Raw genomic sequence first — 25,542 nt, forward strand, 5'->3', positions numbered from 1 at the left:
TCGAATTGGGGCCCGCACATTTATTTAGATAAATAACCGTAATAACGAATAAATTGTATAGATGCGCCAGCCATGAATCCAATATTCCCGATGCACGTTAACATCGCATAACATAGATTATATAACGCGGAACGCAAAATACACTGAAGCTATAAAAAGTGTCGATAATCCAACCAAACACACTGATACGTGTTGCAGTAAATTTTGGTTAAAAATTATATACTTGGCCCGCAATACGCGTAACGTTGACTATCGAATATTTAATTCTACAGCGGTGACGCGCAGCGTAAAATTTCGTTCGCCCGTACCGTTGCCGTTTTTTAACGCTGCTGAATATTTCATCGCGATAACGCCGCACCGGAATTAACGATATTTTTCGTATCTATCCCTGCCGATTCCCCTCTTTTTTTCCGACCGATCCGTTATCTAGAATCTGTTCGCGCGCATCGCATCGGTGAAATTTTTCGCGAAAAATACATGGCCATTGAAATTTAATTACGCCGTCGATGCATGGGCGACGACGTGACGCGTGTTGCGCCTAGCAGCGGCGAGCCGACGGGGGAAAATCGTCCGTTTTTCGGACGAAAACGCGTCCCTTTTCACCACGGTCAGCCCTCGTGACTCGATGATTCACGACCGATCGATTACTCTTCAAGTGGTGTGGTACGAGCAAACAGCGGCTATAGCCACGCTCGCAGAGTTTTCAAAGGTCTCGCTACGCGCCCATTGCAATCGAATAACGAATTGTTGCTCGTTACGCAAGCGGTCGTTCTATTCCGTGACTAAAAGAAAATTTTACGTAAGTAGCAGTTTACAACGATTAGAGCTAATGCGAAATGTTCGGTCGCGATGTTACCCGGAGTACGTCACGGTTGTGGTTTCATTCGTGGAAAATATCGTAGAATCTCGACTCGTAACGGAGTCTGTTCGTAATCGCGAGTTTCGAGTAAACGAATCGGTCGGACAGCGATCGACCTTCATGCAAATACGTGAATGCATTTTACACGTGATAATTGTAATTCTAAACAGAACTTCTCCTACAATTTGCTGATGTCTCGATGATCGGCTGTAAATCGTCTTAACCGAGGAAGCAACTGTTTTTTCGTACAAGATGTCGTCCGATGACGTCAATAGTGTGTTATCTAGGCGAATGCAAATGGAGATTGCAAACAACCAACTTTGATTCGTCTGTTGTCACTTCGCCCGTGATTCTTGACAAAATCATTTGTCAAACGAATTTATTACTAACGCGAGCGACGTAGCGCTGTTTCACGTTTAATCGGAGACAACGTGTCGTCGCGGTTTGGTCGATTTTCTCGTTCAGTAGCCTCTCTTTGCGAAGATTGTTTAGTCAGCTGGAGCTGGGAATGCGCGTACTCGCTCAATTATCACAATTATTTATTAGCCAATAATTGAAACCTGAATTATGATACGCGATTACGTAAACCGTTGGATGTACTATTGTTTTATCGCGTATCCCGGCTCGTTCGACTCGCATCGATCTCCCTTGATTTCCCAATCGCATTTTACGATAGCCGTGCCCTCGGCTAATTGCTCGTCGCTTTTTCCTCTTCGCCTCCTTCTTTGCGTAGTGCAATTTGTCGTACAAGGCTGAGCGCCTCTTTCGCGTTATCTGCATTCCTCGCCGCGAAACTGCCGCTCGGTTATCAGCCGATTAGGTGACAAAAAAAAGAATTGACACTTCTAAGATCCACGCGTGTGCTATATAGATAGATACCGGTCGCATAATCGCGGTCACGTTGGTGCCCGAAACGCTCGGCAACGGCAACTTCCCCACTATCGATCGTTTCGCGAACGTTTCCCGGTGAGTCAGCGATTCTTTCCAAAGATTTTCCATTCGATTTACGTCTGTATTCTATCGGATCGTCTTCGATCTTGTTCGATCGCTCTTGAATCCCCTTCCCTGTGAAGATCGGTGACCGAGTGTTGGAAACGAGTCGCGTCACAAAGAGAATTCGGAGTTCTTTGTCGTCACACGTACAACCTTTGCTTTTGTGTGCACGGTTTCCGTGGTGGAGACCGGCACTTACAAGGTACAGACACAGAAATACACCGACGCACGTACGAACACAGACAGGCCAGGCTATCGGCGTCGAGCAGGCTATAGATCACCCACACAGAGGCAAAAGCACGCAACATGGCAACCGAGGCAGGACGTAGAGACGATGGTTATACGTAGGAGTTCCAGTGGCAGGGGGTCAGTGTAAAACGGCCTTCTGTCGGCAACGTGTCGATCGTGCCGTTCCTGTTAAGCAAGCCAATTTTCCGCGTTCTTATCGCTACGTACAATTCTATTTACAAAACACCGCTACTCGGCTCCGAAACGGAAGGGATCGTTTCGTCGCTCTGATTTCACGACGAGTGTGTCGAACCTACTTCGCCATCGTCGATTTCAAAAACCTGCTGACTAGTAGCGTACAGGGGAGCTTACAAAAGGTAAATCGATCGCGATTTCCACGATCCGTTGTTCCGCGAACTTACTACTCGAGCTTTGTCTGAAATTTCTGCGGAACGACGCGGACCGACGTCCAAGAATCGACTATTTCTGCAAACTTCTATTACCATTTACAATCACTTTTGTCTACGCTTTATTATTGTTCATTAATCGTGTCGTGCGAACTCCGGCATTTAAAAGATGCATGGTTGTACATGATAATTTAGACTCCGGACAAAGCGTCGTTCTATCGATATACGATCCCGAATCGAAGTAAACTGAGATGGTTGTACATAGTTTGGCTCCGGTTTCTTTCGAACGTACCTCTTATCGCGTGTACTTGTACATTGTTTACTCAGATATCAGCGTGTTTGGCATAGTTGCGCCACTGTTCAGTAGCAACGGTGATAGAATTAGCAAGTCTCTGGTAGCTTCCAGAAACGCCAAGGCGCGAGCTGTTTTCCCCATTGCGACTCGAGAATGCACGCATGCATAACTTGCAAAATCGATTTACTCGATCGATTGGTCAAACTAATTTCGATACGAATTCGGGATGCAAGGAATTAATTGTTCATAATGTTTTTTATTGTTAAATGTTAATTAATTGTTAAATGTTCACATAATTCTGATAAGAATTAAAATCTTTTCTCAGTAAACGGAGATTTGCTGAACGATTTATTTTCTATGAACTACAACGGTTTTCCGAGTATCACGTATGATTCGTTACGTTACGAACTCTCGTGTTTACTTTTTCACTCGCGTGTTTTTGTGGAATTTAAATGTAACTACGAGAAACCAGTCTGGACTCAAACTCGAGCCAGCATAAAGAGCAGATAAAATCGGCTCGTGTCGTAACGGGGCACAGCGTGCAGCCTCTGTTCGTGACTCGTTCCCCGTTGGGTCGAGTTTCACCTGCTCAGGTCAGGTAGTACCGCCCGTCACGAGCGAATTTTTAGTCGAGGTCGAGGCCTTTCAAGGATGCATGCGGCCATGGGCTCCGCAACGAGTTTATCGATTTTTCGAATCCGCGCGTGGCTCCCCGGATTTGAATTTTGCGCGTCCCGCATCGACGGAGTCCGCGGATCGATCGATGGATCGCTTCTGAGAGGAGATTTAATTTCTAATGAAAAAAATGCATGAAAGGTCGCCCGACTGGATTCGAGGTGGAAGTCCATTCAAGTAGTTACGTCAATCATCTTACTCACAGATCGTTATACATAAATTGCAAAAGATATGGAATATGTATAAGAAAACTTGCAGTCATTAGTTAAAATGATCATTGACTATCTCGAAGTGATCGTAGTATTTCAGATTTATTGTATATATTGTATATTCAACGCGTAAGGAACAATATTGGCTACCTTATTCAATCTCTGTAGGAGTAGGATTCTAATTTTAGACAGAAATCGTCTTCCGACCCAAGCATTGCTTGCTCCGATTGAACTTTCGTTGTACAGGACGCGATAGATGTCCTTCGCGTAAACGGCATTGGTTGCAGGTTCGCTGCAACTTCGAGAACGTTGGGTTTCAATCGTGTTTAGCTCAGCGAACGTGTAAACATTCGGAATCCACCATCTGTTCCAGTCTCGTTGTCCCTTGCACGATTGTAGCTCCTATCATATTGAATGAAATTCGCCGGGAATTCAGCTGGAGGTAAAATAAACAGACCTTGCACAAGAGATTCTACGGAATGGGTATTACGTTATGCAGTTCGCTGTTCAATGTATTTCGAACGGGACGAGTCGGTGCGGTCGAATGCTCGAAAACGCGGGCGAGCGTCCTCCATGCAGAAAATAGCCGGTCGGGTCGTGAATCACGGGAATCGGAGCAAGTTCGTCGAGCATCTTGCTCGATCGTCGAAATCACGAGGAATCACCTTAGCTAGGGGTCAAGCGTAGCTTTTATCTTCGAGTCCGCAAACCTTACGTCAGTGTGATAGCGCTGGGTGTAAAGGTAACTACGAGCCTCGCCAGCTTTCGAATCCGCCGGCTGAGGCGAGCCACGTTATTATCTTAAACCCGTCATATTTCAAAACAGCAGGGCTCTCGAGATTCCTGTTATTCCACGACGTTTTATTGACCCTTGTGCTCTTTGCGGTTGCATTTATTCACGATATTACAATAAAATACAAGATTTCTTGATTGTACCAGGAGATGTTATTTTCATTCTATTCACCTGATAGTCTTACATCTCAGGAATAGCGATCGAACTTGAATTTGTAAACTGTACGTGCATTCAACGATTTTCCACGGAATATGTTTTTTGTTCTCCAGAAAGCATTATCGTTTTCTCCATTCCGAGCTGTGAGAAGTGTAGTTAATACAACGCTCATTTCAAGGTCCAGGCAGAAATGACGTCATGTCATTTGCCATCTGCACATTCCTTCTTTTTTCCCAGAAATAAACCTCCTCTGGAGTTTGACAGATACGCACGCATTTCGTTTGACAAATGGCAGCAATCGCGTTCGTTCGCTGCTCGCCGAGCGATTCCCTCGTTCCGAAATCTTACGTAAGTCGAAACAGGCGTCATCGCTGATTTCCCTTTCGCGAAGGTAAGCGAATCCGATTATCTATTTCGAGGAACACGCGAAGCAACGTGTTTCCATCCGTTCATTGTCATTCGTGGCGGACGAATGGCCGCATATTTTTCCCTCGCGGAACCAACGCTTCTGCCAGGAAACGTGCGCCGCATGGGAACCGAAAATGGGTTATTTCTTTTCGGGTGTTGGCGCTACGCGCATGTACATATGTTCTGCCTACGCTTTCATCGACCGAAAATAAACGCGAGAAGCGACACGAGAGAAAACTAAAAATGAGCGTTCCTCTGGCTGCGAGGCCATGTGTATACGTAGGCACACTCGTCACGGTCAATAGGAAAGTTTTCAGATCCCTCGTTTATCGCTTTCAAATGCGAAACGCGTTCGCGAGCCGAGATCGCGAGATGATCGATGCACGAACGAGTGATTTTCCAAAAGTCATTGGACCTCGTTTCGTTGTTTGAGACGAAACAATGAGAGATTCGACGCTCTGACTTCATCATATAAAAATTCGAACGGTCCTGATACCTTTTTAATTTGTCTTTGAAAACAAATTATTCTATCGAATTGTTACGCTTTCGTAAAAGGGGCCAAAACGGAACTCGATATCGGGAACAAATTTGCAAATCGAATTACGGACGATATAGCAATATTCCATCGACGGTCATCGCGGCGTGATGTATTATCGAGATTGAAATTATTTAGGGAATCGAATGGGTAATCCGTACGAAGCGAGCAATATTTTCCACGATAATGAAATTTGTTTCCCCGGTTCTCGGTGTTCAGCCGATTCGGTAGCTGTGAAATTTATGTATATCCCGTGTTTCGTTGGATCGGTGCATTATTTTGCTACTGTGACGAGTAATTAAGCGGGCTTTCGGTTGCGATCGAACACCGACTCCCTTTGATCGAACGCGTTCGCCCGTTTAATTCGATTTTTAAAACACGCTCCCCGGCATACTCGATGCCCTGAAAAGAATAAATTAACGGGAGAAGACCCAAATTTCCCCGTTACTTCTCTCGTTAGAGTCGACTCGGCGCTCCGTGCTTCGTATATTCAATCTTCAAAGAAAAGATGAATCCTCAAATCCGTGTATCTGTGTTTTTACTCATCGAACGCGCGAGACTTTTATTTTGTGAAGCGGACAAACACGCAATCAGTCGATTCTTCGATGCCTCTACTTGGTATGAAACTCACCTTTGAAACGTGTCTCGTTCCATCTGCGTATAACGATTCTGACGTCAACGGCTCAGAATCGACTAGCTGGCCTGTCGTCGGATCAAACCTGGCGACATAAAAAAAGCAATTCGTTTGCACGTTTGGTTGCTCACTAACTCAGAGATTATTCCTCTTTCAATGGCCCGGCACATATGTACTTAAGGGAATGCAAATCCGGAAATGATGAACGTAACGTAATTTCGTTTCAGTCATATTTTCATATCGTTCGCCTTTTGAAGTTTATGTACGAGTAACGGCAATCGCAGACATGTACAGGAAAAAAAAGTAAAATCCGCATCCTCTCTCTAATGGGGAGCATTTTTATCGTTCGTCGTAAAAGTGTCAATCGGCTTGACTCTTCGCTGAGCTTCACGTTTATGCCAACGCGTCGTTTGTATGAATAAATAAAATATTCCATTTCACGATTGAATAATGCATCCCTGCTTTTGATATTTTCGCCCCACAAATACGTGCCCCGAATAAAGTAATCGCGATAATAAGGCATGAAACATTTGATGTTTGATAAGACGAAGTCGATATAAAAATACCGTATAGACTTTTCGTTTTCCAACTGCGAACGATGCGCGCGTTTATCGGGAAGTAATAGCGAGTCATTGGAATACGACTTTCGGGCAGATTTCGTTGCAGATTGTTGGTTGAAAAATGCAAACGGCAACTAACAGCACGCACTTGTAAACATTCGTTTAACAACCAGCCACTGTGATTTTTGTCACGAGGAAACGCGTATCGATTCGGTGACGCATCCGTGACGGTCTATCAAGTAACCTTATCGATTTTCTGCCTTCCTTACTACTTGCGATTACGAAACATTTCGATAAGCAAAATATTCCGAAGATTATTAGATAATCATCATTAGTAACTAATAATAGACCATTCGAACGTATGATTAACATATTTTTTTTCCTGTTTCTTTAACTCTTTAAGTAACGAAGATAATTCAGCAAGCAATATAACAATGTAACTTTTGCCAACATAATTGCATGTTTCATATCGAAGAGAAAGCTTGCCATAAAATACACATTACAAAACAAAAAAAAATAGTACGATAATTAATGACTTTAAGTATTAATAGTCGTGATTTCATTTAATGAATCATGACATGTTAAAAAATATTTATATTTATAGTTTACCGTTCAGAGTTCACAGACAGGTGCGATTAAGATCGTGTTTCGTGTTTATGTAACATGAAATGTCAATGGGTTTGCATTATAATTGTATAAGCGGAGTTCTGATATTTCACTGTGGTTTCCGTTTATCAAAGTTATGCGCTAGCTTCCTGTGTACGAATTCCACTTGCTTCCTGTACTATCGCATTCATATAGCAATTTTCCGTGAATCGATTACTCCTCTCAAATGTCACTACGTATTAGTCTCGGATAAGATAATGGTTGCTAATTTTAAAATTGAGTAGCAGGTGTAATTTTAGGAAAATCGATCGGGGGCTTTAATTACATATGTATGTGCATGTATGTGTGCGAGACTTTAGACAGCTTAGCATAGAAAAGGAAAATGATCGCCTGTTTAATTGAGCCACTACTTTCGAGCAATTTGTTCCTTCGGCCTATTGATCCGCGCGGTTTAACATTTTCGTGATGAACCATTCCACTTTCGATTCAATCGCTCCTGCAGTGCAGCGTTTTCAGGTAGATCGATTTGTCTTTCGACGCACGACGCGCGATAAGCAGGTTTCACAGAACGCGACATCAGGGATCGAGTCATTACAGTATATATTCGCAGTAGTACAAATACGTTCGGTTATGAAACACAAGGCTGTGCGCTATTGCTAGTTTCATATTTCGTTTCGACGCGTCAGTTCTTTCTGTATTGCAATGTTTACGAGACGTCAGCACAACGAGGGCGATACAGTGGCTGGAATTCGCAGCCTTTGAAGCTTAAAAATTCTGTCGCTCTAATTTGGAAAACTTCCCGGAAATGCGAACGAGCAATCATCTGCCGGTTAGCAGGAATATCAAGAAGATGCACGATCTTTTATTAGTTTGTATCCTCACAGTGCTTTTTAATTTAAGAAGAACTTCTTTCTTCAAGAAGCGCGGTTCGTTCCGAGCAAGAATATCGTGGGGTCTAGACGAAGGAAATTTTTTGGTGACCGTTTCTTTTGTTTGCCTCGTGCTCTACGTCACGCGATTCGTACTTCCAGGTGATTGATCGGTGTGAGTGTACCTTTAAGCACACAGTCTCGAGATACAGATACACGATCGATCGTGGCATAGAGGTCGTCGTACCCGTGTTAACTCGAACTTTCATGGAATTTATTGGCCTGTACCTACATGGAACGATTGCTGCATCGCGTTTGCGTCAAGTCGGAGTTTATGCCAGATCCGTTCAAACGTTATATAACAAATTAACGCGCGTGTGTAAAAAAATAAAGAATAAAGGAAATTGCGTTTAGCATGTATTGTCGTTCGGACGTCGTGTTTGAAGATCAATTGACAATCACGATGTGTAATTGATTCCGGGAATTAAATCTTGATCGGTTTTGCAAAATTCTCAGATGGAAACGGCAGAAGTCGGTACGTTCATTTCATTTATGAGAATTAGACGTATCTGCGGCCTTAGAGTTCTATTTTTATCGGGCGGCGTTTGTGCGGTTCGATCGACGGCCTTTATCTTCGCGCCAATAGGCGTTAATTTCCTGATAAGATTAAGGTCATCTCTCGATCGTGCGAACTTTTTTCCTCTTCCAACTAAGAGAATTGCGATTTCCTGCAGTTCCTCGATAAAATTGCTTGTGTTCCTCAGTGTACAGGAGCACAGCCAAGCCTTGAATCGACTTCTTTTTTTTTTCTTGGCAAAGCCTGTGACTGTAAGAAAGCAACTTTCTCTGAAGCAACTTCGTGAGTGCGTCACATTTTTAGGCGATAAGAAACGTTGTTTTTTTTAGCAATTTGTTACATCTTTCAGAGATGAAGTTAGACGTAAATATTAACGCAGTGACGTTTATTATGAGTTTTACATTTTGTAATATTTAATGATTGACTTATACTACTGACCCTATTATTTGCCGTATCTCTGCTCTGTGCAAAGTCAGTGAAAGCTGTAGGATACGTTAAGGAAAGAAAATCCTATCGAGACTTTTTGAAACGGTTTTCAATGTCTAAACGTACTTTCGTGTTTCATACGCCCGGGGCCTTTTCGGGAAACGGAAAATTCGCGCCGCGCGCGCGCGCGCGCGATTCCGGTGCACCAGAACTCCATTCTCCCTTTTCCTCGCTCGCCCTCGAGACGGCTCGAGTGAAAATTTTGAACGGAGCCTCGAGGAGATGGCGAGCGAACAGGACTCCGGATGATAGAAACGGGCGACTCGTGTCGCGATGCCATACGCCATACCGTTTCGCGCGGCGTGGAAATATATGAGGTTGGCTGGAATAAAATACGCGGCCGAGACAGGCGTTCACCTGCGATTCAGATGCAAATGCAAAAGCCGCGCCTTTGTGCGTTGACTATAACTTTTAAAAACTTTCTCGTCTCCGTCGCGTTGTAGCCGCGACGCAGCAATAATGCAAGCGATGGATCAGTATCGTGGCTACGAAAGATATTCACCCTCGTTCTTTTGGCAACGCTGTATTAAAAAAGATTTAATACAGGATGAATCCAATTAAAAATGAGTCCAACGACTGTTCTCTGTTTTAACAGTAATGAGTATTTGCAATATCTTTCCTCTGCGTCAAGCGAAACAATTTAATCCCTAGCAGTAGATTCTCTTAATTAATCAATTTTAAGATCGAGCTGAATTACATTCGTGGAAACGGATTATTGACATTGACATTTTTCTGTCTATACAGGCTTGTTTCGCGCTCGTTGATGGCTGCCAGGGTCGTCGGCTAGGAGTCGTTCAGCGAAGTTTCGTGCTGCCAGTGTGATAACACAGCCCATACCCGATGAGTGTAAGTATCAAATCGATTGATCGAAACCGCGACGTAAGTACTTATTTCCGAACCATAGAATCTCGATGCCTGCAAAATGTCATTACCTTCGAGTTCATCGACCCATGCACCTCGTTATTAAATGCATACAATACACAGTAGTGGACGTATGAATAATAAAAATGTCATATACAATAAAAAGCAAATCTATTTATACGTATATACGTTAATTAGAAATTTATATTGTAACACGGTGTTCGATTTTAACACGAATTTCGATTTGTTGTTAAGGCGTTCTCGAACGTCTCTTTATACATTTCCTCACGAAAGTTAGACTTGAACGCACGCACGTCTCCGTATTGAATTAAACCGAGCAGTCGAATTAAGTCCAATAAAACGCGGCCGGTTCTGCGTCCAGGGCGCGCTCATTTACCCCGGTTTAAATGAATCGGATTCAGAGGATTCGTGGCCCGCATAAGCAGCGTTTAAATTAATTAGAATGATCTTGAAACGATTACGTTTCAAGACGTCGCAGTAGTATTTATCACGCGATGCTATAAAAAGAAGACTCGATACACCTTTGTTGATGGAAACTCGTCGCAAAGATTCCGCGTGTATAACGATCGCGATTGCGTGTGTCTATGAGGACGGTGTGACATTCTCATCCGTTCGTGACTCGAAAGTATATGCAAGATGATTTTGAAATTGACGCCTTCTGAATCCGATTCTGTTTCATAGTAGGTAAAAACTTGTCGTTTTAACGCAGTCGTTTCTTTGGAACAGATTAGATTGGCAGGTGGTCATATGGTGAAGCAGAGGAGGTTTATTGGGAACACGAATAACAAGATGATCAACATACGAGAATATTTATAGGCTACTCATAGGTGGAACTCCAACGTATATTACACGTGTCCCAATATCGTGTGGTAGAATCAGCGAACGCGGATCGATCCGTATGAAGGAAAACATCCGAGCAACCACGCAATCAACAAGGTGCGAACAGTAGTGTTCCGGCGAAATTTTTTTTAAAAATCCGTAAAAGGTGCTCGAGGCATCCGAAGCGAACGTATAGCAAACGAATCTCTGAGAGATCTCCAGAGGCGTCTGAGCTATGGTTAGTCTCTGCGACGACCTGATTTCCTGCTTTTACGTAATCCCAGGGAGATGTTTAATTTTCGCGAACAGGTAAGGAGAGGATTGCATCGTGGTTATCCCTTATGTCAGACCCACGAACATGCGCGATTCCATTAATACTGGAATCAAGAACGGAAGGTGAAGAGAGCGGGAAGACGGGTCTGGCGTAAAGGGGATCTGCGTGTTCTAAGCACGATCACATAATTCATGTCCCCGTCACGTTTCAGATCCGATTTATCGAGCGCTCGTACGAGGAACGAGTCTAGAAGAGCTTTCGTTCAAGCGTGTTGAAGATAAAGTACGCGAAAAAGATAAAGGAAGAACAAGGGCAAAGAAAAACTGCTTCGCGAGGTGTAGAACATGAGTTCTCTGTAACACGCAGAATCGAGATCGTTCATGTGCTCGCAAACGTATCTGCTGCCAGCGAGTTTGTGCTTCATTAGACAGGTACATCGTAACTTGTCTACTTTCTAACGTTACGCCTACAGTTTTCGAGGTTTCTCGCCTCCTCGCGTTTACTATTTGTCGTCGCGTCGCTTCGGTCAATTGCAAGCCGTAGTGAAAGTAGCCACTCGAGGTAAGATCACGCGTTGGCAGCCAATGCGATTCGTCCTCATACCGGTCCAACAGTGGAAAATTTATAGGTGCTGGGCGAGAGAACGGCGAAAGAGCTCAGACGTATCGTTCTTTTATCAAGATTACATCGCGAGTCTAATTCATTCCTTCGAAGGATAATGTAGAAAGTTAAAGATCAGAATAGATAAATTGCCTGGACGATTGCTAATCCTTTAAGCGTTGAATATACCGAATCTATACATATATGTACTGAACGCTCTACGTGAACAACGTCGATTTGTTATTATCCGACTTTCTATCCGTATGAAACTGAACAAAACGAATAGAATAAAGATGAATAAATCAAGTTGAATAGGAAAGTTAGCGCCTTCTGCTTTAAATCGAAAATGCCACGGGTTGACGCGAAATTCGTGGAATTCCCACGATCGGTAGAGAATTCTCTTGAGTAGATCCGGAAAAGGCGAGAAGAACTCGCGTTCGTTCATATTTCAAACGCGGGTGTATTACAGCGAACAAGGTCGGCATTGTGATATAATTTCGAATTGAACGTTGAAAGACCTTCCTTTGATCTAAATGTCGGTCAACGGTCATGCTCATTCAAAGAACAGTTTATCATCATTAACGACGGCTCCGTTTCCAGCTTGCGAGCGTCATTCTTTGACACGGCATCGTTCAACAATTTTCTCCGGAATATTCCGTCCCCTTATTCATAGATTAAACGTTACTTACGCCGTTCGTACACAATTTGTATCAATTGCAGCGTATTAATGCGTGCCACTTGTTGCAGGTTCTTTTTTTAGGTTTCCGGCAAGTGTGATACTCGCAAAGAAATACAGCCAAAGTAAACTAGTGATATTCTTTATGCAGTATTCTTCTTCCATTATTGCGAGGGTATATAAAACGAGGAGATAGAGGAATCGAGGATAGATCGAGTCGGAATTAATATAATAAGATAATAAAAGTATCTAAGGAGTTGGATAATTTGATCAGATATACGAATTGAAAACAACGAAACGGTTTTGTGATCTATTTTTACGACTCGAGTGCCGGCATCGGCAGATATTCTTCAAAATGGTGAGTACCACGAGCTGTTATTTTATCGCATTAATACTTACGAACGTATCGCTTTGTAAGCACGTTCGATCGTCCGAACGTTTTGCAAACAAGCGCCATTCTCTGGCGTCTTCGAAGCGTAAAAATGTATCGAACCAAAAGAGCGAGACGACGACAAGGCGAGACCAATAATTGGGCTAGAGAAGAGTCACGAGGCTTTCATTAAGGCGTTCAATTTATATCGGTGTGTAGAGGGTGTGTGTTGGCAACGGGACAACTGTTTTGTTGCATTCCATTTCGACTTATTGCGCTCTATGATTAACAAATCCGAGTTGTCGCTTTTATTTCGTGACTAGTAAATGATATTTCATTTTATGCTGTTATTTTTCCGTTCAACGATGCGCGGAATCTCTGGAACGTTACGATTCATTTGGTTTCAATTACTTGGAGATGTCCAATTGAATTTAAATGACGATGCGAAACTTGTTCACGCGTTTTAGAGCTGACTCGCGATTTGCCTACTGCTTCCGGCTGATTCATTGAGTAATTTAAGCGATTGCAGAATTCTATCGTTAATTTTATATTGTTTACGAACATGTCTTATCTAGCACTTTCCCAAGAACGTTGTAGTCATTAGAATGGCCTTTGAATAAATGGATTTTGAATAATTATGCTTGCATTGCTACGGGTAGGTAGTTGGTTACATTGCAGAAGTTTAGTATCTTGGGTGAGAACAAGGTGTGCGATACCTCCTTGTGTGCCTTCAGTAATATTTCGTTTAACCGTGAGACGAGACAGTTCTTGCTATTATTATTTCTGTTAATTGAATCAAACACAGAGAAATTAGAAAATACATAGAAGGCGTGTTCAGATTATTCGAACATGAATGACTTGGAACAATATGACACCGCACGATTATCTATCGTGGCCGCATGGCAGAACGATATTCGCAAGCTTGGTCCGAAATGATCTCGGGGAAACAGAAACGCGAGAAAAGTGTGCACACACAGGCGTGCATTTCGGAACCGTGCTTATTCCTTTATTCCCGTCACGCCATTGAGGCGGTCGTCCTCCCTGGTGAAAAGAAGGAACGCTCTCGACAATAATACGACGGAAATGAGGGTGACCCGAATCCGAAACGCAAATGAACCCGAGCGGACGCTGAACGTCCGACCACGTGGAAAACTGGCGCGCGTCAGCGGTTTTCCATATCTGTCCTTCTACGCTTCCCCTCCCCCTCTGCCCCGGTACTGCCGGGCAGGCTTCCGAGCACGATTAACCCCGCGCGAACGATAACTCTGAATTCTGCCAGACCAGAAGAATAATTAGCGGTGACGAAGCTCGCGAAACCGGTATTAATCGGTTCGGAAATAATAGGTGGCGATTAAGCCGCGGGATAAAAGAGAAACGTCGCGTGTACACGCACGCGAATGACGACGAATACGTTGCGTAACGTTACATCAACGAAAGCCGACGGGCTGAAAACCTTCCCAATTTGTCGTGGAGTTTATTTCAATCCTAGATATACCGATTCCATTCGTTCCGTATTGTGTCACGTCCCGCTCCCTGCGCGATATTGTATTCGAGGGTACTTCGCCCGCCGTGAATTTCGGATTCGGAAATGGTCGAAGCAACTCCAATAAGCTTTCCAGCTTCCCCTTTGTTTAATTTTTTTAACGAGATAGATCGCGTGGGTGCTGCAGATCGGGGAAGTTCGTTTTGACAGTAACCAGAATATTTTCCTATGGAATCGGCGGTGGTGTCTCGCTTTTCTGTCACGTATCGCGTTTTGAAAAACCTTCAGCATTCGGAGCTCTCTCGAGTTAGCCTCTGCGCTACTATTATTTGTGGGTGCGTGGGCTGAATCTATATTTCCAGTAGTACGTATTTCGACTGGCGTGAATTGCAAATTTATTGAACAAAGCACTTTAGATTCAGAGTTGTGTCTCCATTCGATTCTTACTCCGATGTTTCACGCAAAAAAGCGGGTCGCCATTGATCGAGACGAGAGTCGAAATTCCTTCGTTTTGTTATCTGTCGTAGTCACAATTGTTCAGATATCTGAACGAAAGGATCAAGTAGCGGATGGACATGAACGTTTCTAGGTCCGTCTCGTGTTAACGACAATGGTTTTCGCGGTGTAAGCAAACGGGAAAATATCGTCCACCATCAATTCTTTCATTCTCATTACTTCTATTTTTCACCGTTGTAATCCGTCACTAAATCCTGAGAACGAAGATAAATTACCGTCCACAGCCCGTTACGAAAGCGCATCGTTACACCGCGCCGAAAGCAATGGAAAGAAAATAGAAAGAAAATCGCTAAATGTCAGCCATCGGTCAATCATCATTTTACCATTATCGACGGTTTCATCGCATGATAAAACGAGTTAAAAAATTGTAGAAAATTATAGTTAAATTGGAATGTGTCTGAAAGATCTGTTGTATAACCTTTGAAGAATTTGTTGACTTTGTTCCACATAAATGACTGATTACGCAGCGTCATGTTAGTAGTTAGTATAATCAGCAACTGGACACATTTTATTTCTAGTTTATTTAATTCCCTCTATTATCGTATTATGTAATCGTTACTAGCGCGGTTAAAAAATGTGGGAAAGTTACAGAGTCGCGATAAGAAGGCTGATGAATTTGTTTTCGGGGTCAATCGTGCCTGAGTGATACAGAATCTCGGTTTCGGTCTATTTTTGATTTACTCGACACGGCTTACGAAATGCACGTTGAATACTGTACGCGGTTTATGCATATGTATTTCGGGCGTCTTCCGGTTTCAAATGGAGATACGGAGAAAACGAGTTCCAATACGTTTTCCCTCTAAACCCATTATTTAAGTCGAGACGCAAAAGGAAATCAGTTGTTATTTCGAAAGCATTTCTTGATGCTGTCAACGTTGTCATTTATCCCAGAGTTAACAAACTTTAATTTCTAAATTAACAAACTGTTACGCAACCGTTCGACGATGCAGTAGAATTCGTTAGCTGAATTTACTCAATTACCCCGATTGTGGATTTCCCGTCAGAAAGATACTCGGTCGTTGTGCAACATTAAACATCGGGCAATCGGTCGGGAACACGCGCCGTTACGTCGCGCCCGTGTCGTTTTAACCGATGTCAATGGAAGTTCGACCCCTCGTGAGCGAGTGATCGTTCGCGATCGATCCGCATCCGAGTGTTATGATTTCATTCTGTCGCGCGGAACGCGGATCGACCGCGGTTCAGAGAGTTCGTGTCAGGGTCTGTGCGTGACTTCGATACTCAGCGGCAGCATCGATCTCGTCTAGTTCTGGTTCGAGGTCCCGGGGTCGAGTTCCGCTCCGATCGGTCGATCGTTCAAGAATGGCTCCGAGACGAACTTCTATTTCTGTCGCTGAACGTCTCGAGCATTGACTTCGTTCGGATAATTCACGCTGATCAGTCCGACAACCTACGATCTTCGTCGATGGCATCGGTAGTTAGTCCCTTCGGCGTCAATACGCAGCGAGATTTCGTAGCCTCCACAGTGATCCACCCTGTGATTGCTGCATTTTTCGAACAGGTTCGCCCGACAGAGACGGATACGGAAACTTCATGAACGATTAAGGTCGAATCGCTCTTGCGGTGCGCCAGGAATGATCGATGCGAAGCAATAAACGGGGGACGTGAACTGTTCGTGCCTTTTTTAACTGTAGTATTTTCGCTTAGCAGCAATGAGCACGCGGACATTAATTTGTCGTATATCTACGTCTCGACGATGAATGTTTCGCTCTCGAAACACGTGAATTAGTAATACAAGTGCTCCGGAGCAATTGAATTTGAATGGAATCACTTGAAACAATCGAACCACTCGACTACAACGTAGTAATTCACCTGCGCGTAAACGGTGTCTGGATAGATCTCGGAAACGATGTTATACATCGTCGACGACTCTCTCCGCGTCATCTAGGCGGTCTCCGACGAGGATTAAACGAACGCGCGGCACCCTTCCAAAAGGGTGCATGAAAAAATAGTACCTTTCTTTGTATTCCGTGTCGCGCGCCTCTAGTGCACTCAAATAGTTCTCGAGGGTTCGTACCCTATATTTTTTTGCTCCCCTCTGAACCCTTTGCGTGTTAATTCTCGCGTTACGATTTACGGACAGCCGACTGAATACATCTGTCACGTACATAGAATAATACAAAGCCAGGACAGAGGAAACAGTCAAGGAGAGTGAAGAGAAAAGAGACTAGTAGAGTTAGTGGTTTGCAACAAAGCAAAACATAAAACACAGTTTTTTTTTATACATGTATTAGGTTGTCCGGAAAGTTCGTGCCGATTTTCGGTAGGTAGCGCGAGAGACCTGATTGAATATATCACAATTATTGAAAACAAATGACATGTGTACATATTCTGAAAGAGATAGCTTCAGTCATGTTTGGAAAAAAGATTGGTTACGATTCGTTAATTTTTATCAGTTTTGTACGCCTTAGAATATGGTGGCAAATGAAGTGCAATATAGGCATTTAATGCTTTTCTTTTTCCGAATGGGCAAAAATGCCACACAAGCGGCAAATAAGATATGCGCTGTTTATGGCGAGGATGCTGTAGCCGAAAGAACTGTGCGAAAGTGGTTTGCTCGGTTTAAAGCTGGAAATTCCGACCTGGAAGATCAAGAACGCCCAGGTAGGCCGTCCACCACAGACGAAGATATGATTAGAACAGAAATCGAAAACAACCCACGCTCGACATTACGTTAATTAGCACGAATGCTAAATCAATCAAAATCAACCATACACGATATTTAAATGAGTTGCGTTTTAATTGTCCTAAAATATCGGCACGAACTTTCCGGACAACCCAATACATGTGTACATGCAATGATTTTGAGGTGCCGTGGTTTGATGAAACTTTTTTGCTAATGACGATATACGCGAGGTAGCTTGTCATTTTTTAATTGGAAATATGAAGATGGCTCCGTGGTACTGGCGATTCGAGAAGTCTTGGTTTATACGGAATTAGCAGTGAAAAGAATAACTGCGAACATTTTCTGGCTGGCATGGTGTTTCGATTACGCCGCGCGGTAATCCGCTTTGCGGATGCGTGAAAACTTTTAATACGGCGGCCGTGTTGACCGCCAGCCGGATGTATAAGTACGTAGAAAGTCTGACTCCGGACGATTCAAATCCCGAAACATCGGGACCGGTGGTAACGAGCATTCGGAGGACTAAAAAGAGGTGTAGTAAACTGCACAAGTTTAACGTGCCGGAACTTTAACGCGCTTTGCCCGCTGCGGTAGAAAGGGAAACCCAAAGCCGTTGGCAACTTTTACCTTCTTTTACTCGTTTAACTGGAATTACGGATACATCTACGGGCCAGGGTACGATGTAGATGCCAAGTTATAAAATGGTTTTCGAACATTAATTCGTAGCCACTTGAAATAGAGTTCTATTTTTGTTTCTGTGTTTCCCGTCGCATTAATCCTCTATACATAAAATACGTGCTCGTAAATTGTATTTATTCGTCTCTCCATAACCGTTCCAAGACAGTAAAACATGCATTTTTAATCTATAGCTATATAATTCCAAGGCAATAATTAAACGAAATGTATTGCTGGACTATTGATTTTCATTTCACCATCATATTCACGTTCTCCGAACGTGCGAGTCCAAAACGTATGGAACATGGATCTATCCATCACATTCATCCATGAAGGAATACACGTTCACGTGTATTATAAGGCTTCTTTTGTTGTACTTTCATCGTTTAATTTCAATTCTACATTCAACTGTCCTTTATCTATCGGCTTAATCAAATCTTCGAGCGATATTTCAATTGAAATTAACGATGATTGATAAGAACTCATTTTTAGCTACCGAATCATTATCTGATCGTTTCGGTGTATTAACTTCCACTTCTTGATTTAGGCTTTTAAGATCGTTGTGAATCATGCGATTCTCTTTTTTAACGAGTAACGATAAATAAGGATATATTAAAATCGTAATTTCCTCGTATCTCGTCAGGCTACCCTTATGTTCCCATTTCTCCTTTCTCTTCCACGAAGCTTTTGGACCGATCCTCGTTAAATGAACTGCTCTCGCTAGATGTTTCGTTCGCGATCAAACAATGAACGCGGAAAAAATGTTCTGACGAGGAAACGCGAGGCCAGAGTACATTCCTCGAAGAGGCGGCGGTAGGTGGTGGAAAATGAAACGGAGAGAAAAGGGAAGGATCTGTTCGAGACGTTGCATCTTGATGTTATTAAGCGGCCTCTGCTGCAACCACTCCTACCGCATCGTGGTAATATATTTCTTCAAAGGCTTATTTCTACACCACCGACATCTTATCTCTATTATGCTTCTTTTTTCATCTTCGGCGATTTACCTCTTTCGTTTTTCCTTTTAAAGATACGTTCGAATTTTTTTCCTCGCGTGATCTACTTCCGTTTCATCAAATAAATTGCTTTTAAAATTCTAATTTGAATCGCGACTGTTTAGAAAAATTGTCCTCCCCCTTGGTGAACATTTCAGTTACGAATCGCACAACAGAAATTTCTCGGAAAATCCAAGTTGCTGCAATAAGAATTCTCTCGCAGTGTACTTTGTGGAGAAACAGTATACTTTTCCTTAGGTAATGTACCTTCCTCTTAGAATCTTTCCCTGTTGTTTATTCCTTCGATTCGTTCTTCCAAAGATAACAAGTTTCCATGGTTTGCTAATATTCTCGGAAATCCTTTAGCAACGTGCAGTTACTGAAAACTTGTTCGCGAACATTCCTCTCCGCCTCGTTCGATATGAGAGGTTTAATCAATTACGTTATTAATCGAGCACTATCGCTTTCAATTCACTTTCCCAGCGAGCACGTGGAGTTATTTAAAACCTTCCTCTGGCTTCTATTATTATACCATCTCTCCCATTACCTTCGCCACTGTTAAACTATTTATATTTAGCCTGTCAATCGTATCGATTCCAATTCAATCTTCAATCAAACGAAGGCGCGTCCGTGACTCATCGATCTTTAAGACGTTGCACTCTGGCGCCACGTGACGTTTACTTTCGTTCGGGGAAAAACCGGACCGCTGCTTGCAATCTCTCTCATCGATAATTTGCTTGTGCGCGATAGACGAGCTTCAAACGATGCTTTCAATCGTGTTCGTAGCTCGAACGCGCTTAGCAATTTTCGGGTGATTCCAAAGCCCGATGCTCGGTCAGAATCTTCTCGAACGAATTCCACTGAAAGTGACCAGACCGCAGAGGTATGTAAGGCTTCGACGTCGGCGACCGTTCAAAAGGCGGTTCAGAGGTCGTCGGAGTGCTTTCATAACTGTTAATAGGAAACAATTGCCGTCTCGATTAAATTCCACCGAACTATTACGAGCGAGCGTCGCGCCCGAAGCTCCTCCGACTCTGGGCTCTTCTACTTTCGAGGTGATTGCCCTTCCTCTCTGCACCCGCGCCACGTTTCGCCCGGGATTCCGCACCGGGACTGCTTCCTAGTTTTCCATTCCGTTCTCTGACCACCGGAGAGGCTCAGTATTATTCGAAATAGTCAACCGGCATTTTCAAACCAATTTCGCGTTCAGGGCTACGATTTGCCGCTTCGGTTCGTCTTCGAGTAAAACGTGGCTGAATGCCATCGCCGAATATCCAGCGATTAACGAGGGAGCAATTTGACCATTTAAATCGAGCGCTGAGAAATCGATACCGAGTTTATTCGAGTGAATAAATACGTAACATGATCGATTACATACGAAATTTATGTTTCCTTTTTTCGCTGTCAAAGGACATAGGTATGGTATCGAAGGGAGAACAATGGTACAGCCGTAGGCCAATTTCATAGGAAGATCGATAGTCTGTCTCGAACGCTTGGTACTTTAGTGGATGGCCGGAATCGAGCCGCGGTATCGATGCGACTTCACTGTCAGTGTTCTCTTTTCTGCTACACGAATCACGACAATTCGAACTCTGAACCTGGTCGCATACGATGACCGATGACGGTACGGAATGAAACCGTTGGTTAGCCACGGGCCGCGGGTACACGTCGATGTTTGCCCGTTATTTCACCGTGGTCCGATCGTCGAGATAAAGAGACCCGCGCTTCTGTCGAGGATACTGATAGATTGCTCGGTCCACTTTCACCGTTGTTTTGTTTGCTTATCGATTTGCTAATTGCCGATGACTCGAGGGCAAGCCGATTATTCTCCAGCCTGTTTCACACAGCTTTATTAGTCAATCATTGTCCACGTGCGAGTAATACCATTATCGCTGGTAGCATAATCGTTGATCCTCCTGAACACTGTACTTGTCCCATGATGTACCACTTAATCTATGATGAGCCAAACTTGCCAATACGCATTTTATTCGATTCACAGTATTCAATTATATTTTATCAATTTATCCTTGGAATTCAACTTACGATATTCTATTCATGAGTTATAAATAATTCTCAAGTCAAGAATTTATCATGTCAATACTGGATAATAGAATTGTGATCATAAAGCAGTGACACTAAGAAACGTATCGAAATTGTTATCAACGGTTGTAGAAGTTATTGCAACTCGTCTTCTTATTCAGATATCAGTTCTTCGTAAATGTCGAAACACGTATCAGGCAGAGAGTAACTTTTAAAGATCTCGTAAAATTGCTGGCATTGCGGAAATGGGTCAGCGTGTTTGTCTACCGCGAGACGACGAGGTCGATCATTGTTAATCTGCATTCTGCAGTGTCTAAAATCGGACTTCGTTGTACATATTTGCATAGTACAACCTATAATCGATGGAACCGTCGACTAATCAATTACGAGCGTTGTATCGCGCCATTTCCCTCAACAGAAACTGATACGACTTTATTTTATCGCGAAACACGGTTCGTCTCATCGTATATGTGTGTGCGAGTTGAACTCGATTGCCCGTATCACGAGCGAGAGATAGTTTCCGAGAGGATCCAAAGGTGACTTGCTAACACGAACGTACAGAGGCCTCGATATTACGAGAAGGTCTCGGACAGACGAAACTATTGATGATTAAAGATAGCTACACCTAATACTTGAAGAAATAATCCTAAGATATCGTCGGCTCATAATTATCGGCTTTTAATTAACTCGGATAATGTTATAGGTACAGTTAAATTAAAAATTTTTTACGTACTTATCTAGTTAGTAAAACGGATCTATATTTCTGATTATTTTAACGCCGTATAATATTTTTAACATGAAATACGCGTATAAATATTAATAGCGTGTGCTTCTTGACGCGCTTTTTATCATGTAATATATTTGACTTCCGTGTCACCAAAGTTTAATAAAGTAAAATCTAATTAATGAACATATAAATGTTAAAATGAATACAACAGTCCGGGTGTATTTTTTCCAGTCAGCATATGTCTGTCGTATGCGTTCTGAATGAGTCCTATCTCAATATGTGCTCGTTAAAATTAGTGAATTTCATTTCTAGCCCTTGAAGTTCATCGGACGTAAAACGGGAGTGTGATAAATCGGTCGGATTATATCCATTCATCAAGGATGGTGCAGCAGCCCGTTTGTACCCGTTGTGCTCCAGCAACCCACATTTATCTCGTGCCAAGCCTGCGCTTTCGTATTTGCGCTTTGCACTGGCCGGGTATCCGACCACCGAAGTCAGTCTCCGCGCAGAATTTTTTCTATTTTCCCGCGATCGATCTCTCTCCCTTCCGTTCGAATCCGCGATTAAACCCAACGAGCCGACGCGACGTCTTTTCGGTATCGCCGATTCAACGTAGTTGGCAAAGAACGTCGGGTCTAGTAAAATCGGCGACGGTGAACCGAGCGGGAGAGATCCAAAGCGTCGATCTAAAAAAAGCTCCGTTGGCAAAAACCACGCGTATTGCACGCGAACGATGGAAAATACCGCAGCGTTGCGAGGCGCGACTTCCGTTCGGCTGGTCGGTGCAAACGTCAGACGGTCTTGAAGCGGCGTACGTCATCGGGAGACCGAAACGAGAGCTTGGCGGGCGGTCGCACGTCACCGTTCGATCCTCAGGGGCGTCGCGACGCCTGTCCGTACCACGGCGAGCGAATCTCCTTCCCAGAATTTCGACGCTCATCCGGTTCACACCGGTTCCCGTTGGCAGCTGGCACACTTCCGATCGCCACCGCGTCGCATACGCGTCACCGCACCGGTGCCGCGTTGGACCGATCGTCCCTTTTCGACTCGGTCGCGTCTCACCTCGATCCGTCTCCGACAGGGATGAAAAAGAGGGGACACGGCGTCGTTGCGTAAGCGTCTGGACGCCGAGGCACCGTTGCGTCAGTCGTTCGAAAGCTACTAAGCATCGCGGTCCACGAAAAGCCCACGAAGAGAGTCACTTGGCCGGTCTGCTCCGAACTAGTGAGTTTCCAGACAGAACGCAATCGGCCGCGAGATAGTCCGCCGGAGGCCGGACCTTCTTCGTCCGCCGCGTCGCGCTGGGCTTCCTCTGTCCCCAATACGAGGTCGCGAATTTCGAGTGCGTCCGTCTCCCGCCCCTGTCGCGACCTTGCCGTCGGAAATTTCAAGGTCAATGGCAGCACGCGATACCGATACGCGCGCAGCCGCGTCGCGAAATCGAATTTTATGGTGGCGCCGCGAATATAACGGGATCATCTTCGTCGTCTCCTCAGCTCGGTCTAGCATCGATCTTTGACCGAGTGACGCTGTTTCCGATTCATAGCTTCTCCTCGGGTCAAACATCGACCGATGATTACATAACGATAGATGTCTTCGCCGAGATCGTCATCGGTGAATGACGTTTCCTTCCGCTGTACCATATGACACATATCACGCGTTCGTTCAGTTTTCACTTATCTTATATTAGAATACTTTCGAAATACAGACTGATGCGGCATTTATTTTCAAACTTCGACTCATGAATCTCTTCTACATCTTTTATTTCCATTCTCTTTTAAATTCACATAAGTATCAAATGGTGTCCTCGCTGTTCTTCTCTTTGTCTCATTCATTAATTTCCCTTTGTGAATATGAACGTACTGGGACAAGGTCAGGCGTAGCTTGGCTCATTCTAACAAGAACACGTTTGTATCATTCGGGAGCACGTGCGAGAGAGGGGTGAAAGCTGCAGTAGTTCCTTCATTGCGGCATCGGATGCTGTGGTCGCTCTTCTTTAAGGTGGTGCAAATCACTTTCCACGTTCCAGTTTTTTTGCCTTCCACGACCTGTTTCTCCCCTTTAAACGCCGATAATAGTCGTCGCATTTTATACGCTCTGCATAGTGACGCGTTCCATTCTTGTTCGTTCTCGGTGAGAACGGAGAAAGATATCTTCCGTTCGTCGACGTCGTACTTTCGTTTGGCACACCGGTCGCGTCCTTTAAAGCTTGCGGTTGTGCGGATCGGCTTCCCGCGGAACTTTAGAGGAGGAAACTGGGATTCCCTTATTATCTATTTAATCGCGTCCCTCGACATCGGTCGGGTTTTCCTTGTTTCGTCCCTCGCGGCAGGAACCGTGACGCGCATTCGAACCACTTTAATGAAGTTCGCGCGAACCCCCAACGAGGAAACCGCGTTCACGGAATTTGTGAAAGGCTCCGTTTTTCTCTTACCGCAACCACGACGCTTTTCTCATTACCCGTGACACGGTTTTTCCTGCACGTGCCACGACGTCGGGCCGATATGTCAAGCGGTTCAAGGAACAATAATTGTTATTGAAATTATCTTCCTCCACCTTATTTGTTAAAGCACTCTGATCTTATATAACGTGATTCGAATGAGAGCATCGAAATTAATGCATCTTTCAATATTTATACATATACGTACGTGAAGTACACTGTCATCAATCATAATATAAAGAATGTAGAAAGGTGCGTGATGTGTAGAAGTATTTTGGATAAATTTCATATGCAATTGCCCACATACATAATTCATAGTTTCTCTTTGTGTACCGAGGACTAAGTAAATGCAGGAGGAAAACACAAACAGAGATCAGTCACCAGTTTCAGCGAAGTTACCACACGATCGTATATCAAGGGACTCGATTACGATGCGCCGCCGACGGCACTTATAATCGTGGCAAGCGTGGTGGGTGTAAGGGTCGGGAACGAGGAAACCCAGTCGCGTGTAAACTCTGGGAGCCGGCGTTATCTCGTTCATTGTCACTACGGACGTATAAAAGACACGCTCTTTCGACAGGTGTCTTCAGTAAATTTGACTCACTAGCGTGAAGAGGACGACCACGTCCCCGGATACGATTCAGTTCTTTCCAACGTCGTGTGTGAATCTTCGGACGTGAAGCTCGGTCGCGAACAACCGGTTTGTTTGGTGCTGTGCGCGTATAGGCCTCACCCTCGCGTCGGTCTACGCCTCCGTTCAACCCTCCGCAACCCCCCGCAACCCCCGATTTCTTCGTTTCCTGGACAAATACACGAATACGATTCTCTCCGTCTTGGTGCCCGTTCGTGTAACGTTCGTGCACTGTCAGCCCGCGTAGTGAAATCTAGTGAAGTCGCGAAGGACACTTATGAAGGGGTCCATCAACGCACCGCGGCCTATCGTTGATCAGAACAGATATATTTGGGATAACGATTGGAAACAGTAGTGTAGACAAGGTACCGTATCATTGTCATCGAAGTTCATTAGTGTGTTAGTATTAGATGAATTTGAATTTCACAGTCGGTCGTTTTGGATACAGTGACTTCTAATTCGTTTGTCTACTTATTATTATTATTA

General features: G+C 43.9%; 1 protein-coding gene and 1 long non-coding RNA gene across 8 annotated transcripts; one reads left to right on the top strand and one right to left on the bottom strand.

The window, feature by feature from the left end:
• Positions 1–585: 585 nt before the first annotated feature.
• LOC108632606 (uncharacterized) lies at positions 586–25,533 on the top strand. 7 transcript variants are annotated; one of them, XR_003390100.1, is made up of 9 exons: positions 1,399–2,457; positions 10,035–10,136; positions 10,899–11,300; positions 11,477–11,696; positions 12,613–12,899; positions 22,298–23,209; positions 24,556–24,677; positions 24,763–24,894; positions 25,006–25,521. XR_003390100.1 is itself a non-coding variant. In XM_026819799.1 (8 exons), exons 6-8 carry the CDS (start codon positions 22,366–22,368, stop codon positions 25,035–25,037), a joined length of 1,008 nt encoding a protein of 335 aa, XP_026675600.1. In that variant the 5' UTR covers positions 586–799; positions 10,035–10,136; positions 10,899–11,300; positions 11,477–11,696; positions 12,613–12,899; positions 22,298–22,365; the 3' UTR covers positions 25,038–25,533. The 7 variants fall into 7 exon arrangements, 3 of the variants coding, with proteins under 3 accessions (XP_026675600.1, XP_026675601.1, XP_026675599.1); XM_026819799.1 differs by lacking the exons at positions 1,399–2,457; positions 24,556–24,677 and adding an exon at positions 586–799 and having other exon boundaries at positions 25,006–25,533; XM_026819800.1 differs by lacking the exon at positions 24,556–24,677 and having other exon boundaries at positions 843–2,457; positions 10,904–11,300; positions 25,006–25,533.
• On the bottom strand, positions 4,543–9,382 carry LOC113465258 (uncharacterized). The gene is made up of 2 exons (XR_003390101.1): positions 6,190–9,382; positions 4,543–6,053 (listed from the first exon to the last, which is right to left on the bottom strand). It is a non-coding gene; the product is annotated as an uncharacterized LOC113465258 (long non-coding RNA).
• Positions 25,534–25,542: the final 9 nt, after the last annotated feature.

This window comes from Ceratina calcarata, unplaced genomic scaffold (genome assembly GCF_001652005.2).
Source record: "Ceratina calcarata isolate Rehan_Ccalc_2016 unplaced genomic scaffold, ASM165200v1 scaffold162.2, whole genome shotgun sequence".
NCBI lineage: Eukaryota > Metazoa > Arthropoda > Insecta > Hymenoptera > Apidae > Ceratina > Ceratina calcarata.

What these genes read in the sequence shown, in the direction of transcription:
- LOC108632606 (XM_026819799.1), top strand. Translation starts at nt 22,366, where the DNA reads ATGGTGCAGCAGCCCGTTTGTACCCGTTGTGCTCCAGCAACCCACATT. An exon ending in GGCCGGTCTGCTCCGAACTA is followed by an intron (nt 23,210 to 24,762) that starts GTGAGTTTCCAG and finishes TTGTGTACCGAG; the next exon opens with GACTAAGTAAATGCAGGAGG. An exon ending in TTATAATCGTGGCAAGCGTG is followed by an intron (nt 24,895 to 25,005) that starts GTGGGTGTAAGG and finishes CTCTTTCGACAG; the next exon opens with GTGTCTTCAGTAAATTTGAC.